Below are 9,442 nucleotides of genomic sequence, written 5' to 3'. Positions count from 1 at the left end.
CCATTTGCTCCTTTTCAACTATTCGTTTATGGACCATCCTACTCTCATAAATCTCAATGAAGCAGTTAGTCCACTTATAGTTGTCATTAATTACCAAAATACAATTTAGGGGCCTACATGCTTTTAGTGGGGGCAGACTGCCTTCTCGTACGAGGCCTAGGCAGGAGCGGCGGTGGTGATGTCGTCATCCTCACCGCCGCCGGTGACCTCCCCGCCGCCCAACGGAACGGCCACGGCTCCGCCGTCGGCCGCACCCCTACCGTCCACCAGCTCGTCCTCCCCGTCGACGCCGACGACCGCGATGCCCTCCGTGCCACCGCCAGTGGCGCCTGCGCCCTCCACCCTGTCTCCAGCGCCGCCCGGGACGCCCCCGGCGCCCTTCTCCCCGGCCGCGCCCGCCTTCCCACGCCCAGCAGCAGGGCGACGCCAGCCCCCGCCATGGCCGCGCCTCCGCTGCCGCCGTCCACCTCGGGGCTCTCCACGCCCGTCGTCGTGGGCATCGTGGTGGGCGAGCGGGAAGCTGAAGCGCTTCCACGGCGGGGGCAGGGCGAGGTCGGGCACGGGGAGGGAGGCCTCGAGGAACTCGGCGAGGACGTGCTCGGCACCAGAGCAGGCTCAGCGGGCGATGTCGACTAGGCGGGGTAGGGGTAGCGGCTGCTGTCGAACCCGGAGCTACGGGACTGTCTACATAACGTAGTTTAAACAAGCTTAAGAGATAAAATCTGTCTTATCTCTTATTTATCTTATTTATCTCTTATTTGTTCCGTATGAATAGGAGATAAAGCCAGTCGGTACAGAAGGAATTTACTTGAGTTGTATTCAATTACGATTCCTTATCTACTATCGGATTAGGGTTCTTATAACCCTGACCTCCCGGATATATAAGGGGGGCAGGGACCCATTCAACGCAGACCATTAAGATCATTCTACATCCAAGAAAATACAAACCACCACACAGGACGTAGGGTATTACGCACCTTGCGGCCCGATATCTAAATCTTCTATTCCTTACATCTTCGAGTTCCTGATCTCGGCGTCTCCTCACCTAAACTTACCACCTCGGGTATATATCTCGGTGGGCAGCCGGTAAAACACCGACACCTGGCGCGCCAGGTAGGGGAACGCGTCGAAGATCCACCGGCGAACTCGATGGCATCTTTCCAGTTCTCCAGGTCAGTCCCCTCTCAGGGCACGACATTTGTTTTTAGCTCGTGGGTTTGCATCGCAGATGGTGCAGGCAGTTTCCATCGATTCCTCGTCGACATGAAGCCAAAAACCTCCACAGCGGGTTCTCACAGCAACCTTGACAAGTTCGTTGATGATCTCGATGACTTGCTAACCCATGCATTCACTGCGAAGACCTAATAAAGCAGAGTCGGTTCTATCATTACAAAATAAAAAGGGCAGACTGTTCATTACGTAACAAGATGTGTACTTACAGTGAAGACATCTTCATGACAGCCTTTTTCACCCGCATGACCCGTGGTGTCTCAGCCTCGGTACTTGTTGCTGGCGGTGGGGTGACACCAGCTGGGGGCGTGGTGCCCGCCACGGCAATGGTAACCGATCCTGCCGCCGAAGCTGCTGGATCCGTTCCCATTTCTTAGCGCCCAGGCCCGGGTGGAGAAGCGGGAGGACTGTAAGCAGAAAAGGTCAGCATCCAACAACATCAATGCATGACAATAAGGCAGCATGTTCGTACCTGGAGGACTCGACTTCTTGCGCTTTTCATTTGCGCACAACCCGACGACCCTGTGGGACCGAAGGCAGGGCGTCGGTCAACTCCACGGCTGGTCTGGGGGAGTCACCCCTTCTCGCCTCCCCATCGGTTTCCCTTCCCGCCAGGGGACTTCCGCCTTCGGTGGACTCGCTGCCGGGCGGTGCCTCGGCTACTCGAGCCCTCTTGGCTTCGGCTGCGGTGCTGGGGAGGAGGTGGTCCGGCCGAGGGATGTCGGGTTGTGGTGGGTAGCTTCGGTACAACTCTATGTGTCCCTACAGAAGGTCTTCAGTTAGCAGTGGCAGAACAGACTTTGTTTTGAACATAAAGTAGTCGAATACTTACCGGTTTCGGAGGATTTTGTGACGAAAACAGCTGTGGGATGTAGGGGACGGTGTCCACATCCAGTAGCACCCGCCTGACCCGGGTGAGTGCAGCTTCGTCCGTCAGCTCCTCTGCGCACATGCGAGACGGATCTTCAGCGCTCTTGTACTCGAATCCAAGTATATGGTGTTGCTGAATTGGCTAGACTCGGCGCTTGAAGAAGGCGAACATCACGGATGTGCCGGTCACTCCCATCTCCTTATGAGCCGCTATGATGTCTAGCAACTCTTCAACTTGATCCATGCCCCCCTGGAAAGTTCGATATTCCACTCTGGCCTTACAACAGGTGGTCTATTTGATTTTTCTGGGAGTTGGGGGGTATGATTTTCGATATAAAACCAATGACTTTTCCACCCGAGGATATTGGAGGGGAATTTGTACAAGAGGTACTTGTCGCCGGCTTGTTGTCTAAGTTGGATGTCGGCACCCCCTACAACAAATGGATTTTTTGATGTGGGTTGTGGTTTCACCCGGAAGAGGAAGCGGAAAAGATCCTAGTGGGGTTCGATTCCTAGGAAGGCTTCGCAGAAATGGATGAAGATTGAGATATAGCACATGGAATTCGGGTTGAGATGATGGAGCTCAAGCCCGTAGTAGTAAAGAAGGCCATCGAAAAAAGAGCAAGAGGGGAGGGCCAAACCCCGTTCAGCAAAATGGTAAAATGTGACGATTTCGTCCATATTTTTCATGGGGAAAGGTTCGCGGAATGAGGGGCGCCAATTGACAAGATTCTTATCTTGGAGCAATCCCTCAGAAACTAGCTTATTAAGGTCGTTGAGGGAGCACTTACTGTGTGTCCACTCCCCGGATGGCGGCTGCGCCTCCTTCTTTTTCCCATCCTTCTCCGATCTTTTGGGCGCATCTCTGGATCCGCTTGCCACGAGTTGCTCGGGGGCTGCGGGGAGAGGGGCGGGGAGACTTGGGTGGATTGGGGTTCTCCAAAAGGATGAAGGCGGAGCGCGGCTCTATTTGGGGGATTTTGGTGGTTCATGGCGAATTGCAGATTAGAAGCACAATTTTTTACTCAACGTTACAGCGGGGTTAAATAACCAGCGGTTGGGAGCAGTTTTACTATTTTGAAGTTGAAGAGTCATTTCAGGGAATGTTCGGAAGTTGAGGGGTCATTTGATGGATTGTTTAGATAAAATATTCAAAGTAATCATTTTTTCAGCGTTAAATGTTCCGAAAAAAGTGGTTTTTTCGAATTCTAGATCTAACTTCCATCATTTGTACCATCACATCAGCTATTTACCATATGGACATTTTTACACTACATGCCACGACTTTTGGATACTTATTTCCAAATCTGAGAGATTTGGATTCGAGGCTCGGGGGCTGCAGGATATGTGGCATCGACTACTTATTTTTTCGAATTTATTTGAAAAAGTAAGTAAGGAAGATTTAAAACTAATGTGACTCTCAGCCTGATTCTCCAATTCAACATAAGACTCGGGGGTTACTCCATATGGAGTGCGATTTTTCAATCGCACACCATACAAAGAAGTAATTTGGGGCATGAGCACCTCATAGCTTCGATGCAGCCTAGAAAGTACTCGAAGAAGAACTTTAAGACGGAGCTTCAAAAGAAGCCGAAGACTACTTCAAAGTACTCAAGAAGCCTGCAGTACTCAGCTACAAAGAGCTCGGGGGCTTGTCAGACCCGGGGCCACGGGACTGTGTACATAACGTAGTTTAAACAGGCTTAAGAGATAAAGTCCGTCTTATCTCTTATTTGTTCCGTATGAATAGGAGATAAAGCTAGTCGGTACAGAAGAATTTACTCAAATTGTATTCGATTACGATTCCTTATCTAGTATCGGGTTAGGGTTCCTGTAACCCTGACCTCCCGGATATATAAGGGGGGTAGGGACCCATTTAAGGCAGATCATCAAGATCATTCTACACCTAAGAGAATACAAACCACCACACATGACGTAGGGTATTACGCACCTTGCGGTCCGAACCTGTCTAAATCTTGTGTTCCTTGCACCTTCGAGTTCCTGATCTCGGCATCTCCTCACCTAAACTTACCACCTCGGGTGTATATCTCGGTGGGCAGCCGGTAAAACACCGACAGCTGCCCAGGGGCGCGGAGAGAGAGCAGAGCTATGTAAGCATGAGCCACGACGGCCGACCTCGACGAGTTGAGCACGACTGCAGCGAGCGAAGGAAGGGGAGGGGAGAAGAAAGAGATGAGGCTGACATGTGGGCCCCATGTGCCAGTCGTCTCATACAGCTCACCTCGGATAGACGGAAGTGGCATCGAGGGTAATCCGAAGTTGGAACAATGGTGCACAGGGAGACAAAACTTTTTCCGTAGCAATTGAGGAATACAAACTCTTTATAATGGCGTGTACGCAATTGACTGTTTGGGTGGTCGAACTTGTGCTTGCAAAAAATTGTAGCACAATTCTTTTCAAAAAAGAAATGCAGCATCGAACTTGGTGGCCTGGGCCGAAGTATTTCCATGTTAGAAAGCGACTGGGCTGGGCTGAGAAAGCTTTGTAGTACGTTCCAAGCCCGGCAAGGCTGCTGACACCTGTCCAGCCTTTGACTTTCTGACCGACTGACCGTAGAGGAAACTTCTCTAGTTCGTCTCTTGGTCCAACGCGGTGGCGGCCGATACGCAACGACAAATCTGCGGTCCTTGCTCCTCCCCGGAGTGAAAATCCCGAAACCACAACGAACCACAGCCCAAATCCCACCCTCCGGCCGAGGCGAGGCCTCCCGTCCAGCGATCCCCCACGCAGCCGGCCCGGCAAGGCGCCCGCGATGACGTCGGCGCCCGCCTCCTCCTCCTCCGCCTCGTACCGGTGCGCGGCGTGCGGCGCGGATCTGAACCTGTCGGCGGCGCAGCTGTACCCGGCGGGCGTCTTCTTCGAGGCCGGGAACAAGGGCACGCTGTCCTTCGCGTGGGTGGACGAGTCGCGGCTCCGATTCGCGGCCGAGGATCGGATCCGCCCCTTCTTCGAGACCCGCAACTACTGGGGCATCCAGCGGAAGCGCACGCGCGTCAGCTGCGACGCCTGCGGCCGCCTCCTCGGCCACGTCTACGACGACGGCCCGCCGGTCATGCAGGGCCACGGCCAGCTCGGGATGGGGCCCAGCCAGGTCATCCCGCGCCGCCCCAGGTACCGGATCAAGACCAAGGCCGTCGTCGCCGCGCCCAGCCCGGCCGCCGCCGCGCATGGGAAGTGAAGGCTGCCCTTCTGATTTCGCGTCTCGCCTCGGGTCTGGTCGCCGTGCCGTATCGTGCTGCGAGTTTCCTGTAAATTACTTGCAGGATGATGCTGTGGACCGATGGTGTCGTGCTGCTTTGGTTTGTTTCGTTGCAATAAATTTCACCTCTTGTGCTCTCTGATCATCACGATGATGCAAATTCCGATCGAAGATAACCACTGCACCGCACGGCGCGGCACCAACGAATCCGATTCGGAGTTCAGCTTGTGTTTGCTGTTCGCGCGGGTTGCCACAACAAGCCGGCATCCCGTCCGGTGAAGTAGCGGCCGGCGACCGTCCTCACCGCATCTGCGTGCCGTTACAATCCCTGCTCCGCGCAGAACGCGTATGTCTTTGAAACGTATAATATCTGGCCGTGCAATGTGCTTGGGTATTCTATTCAGTTTGTCAGACAACCACATGCACATTAATCACCCATTTACTCTAGTTAGATACTGGGACCTATTATACGAACAAAAGTATCAGGGTTGCGATTTCAAGCAAGAAAAAAGCAGCACTCATACCATTGTTAATCAACAAAATAACCATCGTACATATGTTTTCTCCTAGTCGGTCTTTTTCTCTTTTCCAAAATGGGACGTCAAGCAGCAACCAAATTACACCAGCAGTTCTCACCTCGTAGTCGATCTACGGAACCAAGAAACAATTCCAGCAGAGTCAGAGCCGAGACGGCAAAGAACAGCAGATCAGCAACATGTGACGCCTGCAGAAGAAACCGCGATCTTGTCCTTGATGCCGCCGTCTTCCACTTCCACCTTTCGTGAGCATGGCGCGGCGAGCCAGTGATCATCGCTGGACTCCGCCGCAGGCTCGCAGCCGCCCACTTCTTGTTCTTGGTCTCCACCGCGGCCGCCATGTCGAGCAGATGGCCCACCTGCTCCATGACAGGAGCCAGCCCCGGTACATGCATGATCCTTAAGTAGCTAGCTTCATGGTCTCGGGGCCGTCGGCCTCCAGCGGGGCCGCCATCTCAGTTCAAGCGCCGACCACGCCGCCAGGTCGCGTGATGCAGTCGAGCGCGGGCGTTCCGGAGACGAGGGACGCAGCATGGATGGCGTCCTCCAGGTCGACTGGCTCGCGGTCGCCCCGGGGACGGCGGCGTGGGCGGCCGACGACGCCGACGCGGAGCTCGCGGCCGCGCAAATGGTGGCCGTGCTGGTTGCGGCAGGCGCTGCGCGCCGTCTCGTCGTCGGGGTACACGACGAAGACGTATCCCTTGCGGATCAGCGGCGAGGCGCAGGGAGCGGATGGGCCGATGAGCTCGCAGGCGTCATGGAGCTCCTCGGAAGCGTGGAACGGTGAAAGGGGATGCTAGTATGTTACCGACGAACACGACGCGGCAGCAGCGGCCGTGCATTGGATTTTCAGCCTTCGATAAATCGAGTGGGGATAGAGTTCGCGATTCGACAGGTGCGGGAGGCGAGAAGGACATCAGCGGCGGCCGCCGGCGGACTTGCCGGAGGAGTAGCCGAACGAGAGGGGTCGCAGGTATATAGCTTTGTTCTCTGAGCATTTTTTGAGTTGCTCATCTCCTGGTGTCTCCCTAAGCAACCACATCATTGGACTTTCTAGATTAATCTAGACCGTTAGATCTTTATCAAATCCAACGGTATATTTTTTTTTATTTTTTTCGATTGATATGGTAACTTTTTAGACTCTCTCAGCTAACATGGTGATTTTTTTAACACTATTGTATTATTTTAGCTTAAATTATACATATATTTTATATAAGTTCTTTATTTAGGTATTTTAGGGTAGTACATTTCAGAAATGACACTGCATCCCTAGTGTAGCCTTTCCAAGGCTATTATTAGCAAGAGGAGATTGGTTCTCATTGGATAAACCTGCACACTCGGTTACGCCTTGCCACTATGCAATGACGTTATTATGTTGGCAATTTATTGATTGTGCATTAATAGTTGTGCTTCGGTGCTCAAGTATATAATTGTAAATAGGTAATTAAATTATCATTTAAAATGGTAAGGAAGTTAGTAACTGATAGTGATAGAAAGATATACTACTACACAATTTACTTTCACGTGTAGCTCGTCTTTCCATTATGCTCTATTTGCTTAGAGATGGAGGGGGCGATGGTAGACATGGTTGCTGCAATGAATAAATTAAACGGAAGTGGCATACACATGTTGTCTTCTTATTTTTTTAATTGTACTCGCCTGCTTTTAATCCTATTCAATTTAGGTTTTCCAAGGTTAATTGACATTTAGAGGCTATGATCGAGGAGAAAACTTTCTTCACACTACTTGTGCGTCACTTACCTTCCATCTCCACGGGTGCAAGGGGACCCATGACGATGAAGTTGATGGCATCTTAGCTCTCTTCGTCCCACTGCTCGTCCACCTCTACCGTATTCCGTGCTAGCAGACTATCGTCTAGCTTGTGGCATGACAAGCTTTCTTTCTTTCCTCACCAGCTCATTGTTGCTTTCTCATCTGTGATTATTGTTGAACTTCGGCAAGAATCCATGAAACAAATTGAGACGATTCCACTTAAAAAAGAAAAATATCGACTTGAGATGCCCAAATCAATCAACCAAAGCGATTTTTATTCATCTCTCTCTCATCAGTGCATCTTCACGCCCCTATTTATATTCGGATACATCGCACAGGAAATCTCCAACCATGCCTTGTTGTTGGTTAAACCGAACCAACCTCTATCAGAAATCGAGTTTAGACTCTAGAATTAATCAACTGAAGTCCCCTTGTCACTCTTGTTGCTGTTGCTGACCTGCCTAGATCAATTGCTGCTCCTCAAATCAATCTCACCAAAAACTTCTTTGTAGCAAAGAATCACACATAAATGAACTGAAAATGTGCTAGGCAAAGGGAGATGACAACTCACTAAAAAATCTAGTTGCATGCTCCATGACTGGCTTTGACACATATATATTTACTCTTTTTCTACTAATACGTTACTGGGAAGACTTGGATTGGTTTTGATTATGTGAGAACCAGCTATTCCCATGAACGTGATTCTTTGAATCCGTTTAGTATTCCAGTCATGGAATCAAGTGCTATAGCCCTCTCGGTAAAGACTTTTTTTTAATTATGGAAGCAAAAGGAATTAATCATGGAAGCAAAGGAACGTGATTCACTAAAGACTTTTTTAATTTCTATATTATATATGTTTTACTCATATTTGTTGTAGACTTTCTAAGTTAGTCTAGACCGTTAGATCCTTACAAAATCCAACGGTGTATATTTTTTTCTTTCTAAATTTATAGATATTTTAGTCATATTTGATATGGACTTTCTAAGTTAGTTTAAACCATCTAACTATGCAAATGCTTCTCCTTTTAGATTAACGTAAAAATTTCTAAACCCTCTCGACGAACGCGGTGGTTTCTTTTAACGCTCCCTTATTAATATAAAAGATAGATTTCTTTACTCTCCTTTCTCGGTGACAATGGGGAAGGAGATAAGAGAAAGAGATGGAGCTTTCAAAGGCTTCATCGAAAACTCATTACTGTATTTTTGCACATGCTTTCCATCTATGATCCGAAGAATAAAACTTAGAACACAAAAAAGTGGCTTTCAATATTATTGATTACATTCATCTGAGGTACACCGTACACATGCACATGGATGAAAACAAATTGCAAAGAATGCACGTAAAACTGTGAAACTATTCAATCAGTATTGTGAGATTAGGAAGTGATCTGCTTGTGATTAGGGTGGTCAGTATTTCAAATAAAGACCACCCATGAGTTGAAGTGATTTGCTTGTAATTCAAGAACTGGATTGAACTGTTTTCAGTTCTTGCTCCATCTAATTCTAGTAAAAAAGAAAGTTTTTTTTAGATCGCCGTCCTTAAATAAAACAAGGTAGCTGCTGCCCCCGGTGGCGAGCACCAGAAGTCTTGAACGAGGCCGCTGGTGCTTCGCCCTCAGGGTAATAACTGCCTTCGATTGAAGCCTGCAGCTTCAGGGGCCAAGGAAGTTACAACCTTTTTCAGATGATTAACTTCCACTGCTTTGTTGTCGGTCGGTAATTACTTCGAACTGGAACATCAATTCAAGTTGTTTTAATCGGAGGCCCCTGAACTGAGGACCATGGAACATCTGAAATTCTGAATGTTTCAGAG

General features: G+C 49.8%; 1 protein-coding gene across 1 annotated transcript; it reads left to right on the top strand.

Moving 5' to 3' along the window:
* Window positions 1-4,667: 4,667 nt before the first annotated feature.
* LOC112874585 lies at window positions 4,668-5,465 on the top strand. Its single transcript, XM_025937981.1, has one exon. The coding sequence runs from the start codon at window positions 4,874-4,876 to the stop codon at window positions 5,297-5,299; it is 426 nt and encodes a 141-aa protein (XP_025793766.1). The 5' UTR covers window positions 4,668-4,873; the 3' UTR covers window positions 5,300-5,465.
* Window positions 5,466-9,442: the final 3,977 nt, after the last annotated feature.

Source organism: Panicum hallii, chromosome 9 (assembly GCF_002211085.1).
Source record: "Panicum hallii strain FIL2 chromosome 9, PHallii_v3.1, whole genome shotgun sequence".
Lineage (NCBI taxonomy): Eukaryota > Viridiplantae > Streptophyta > Magnoliopsida > Poales > Poaceae > Panicum > Panicum hallii.
This window is presented reverse-complemented; position numbering and strand designations above follow the sequence as displayed.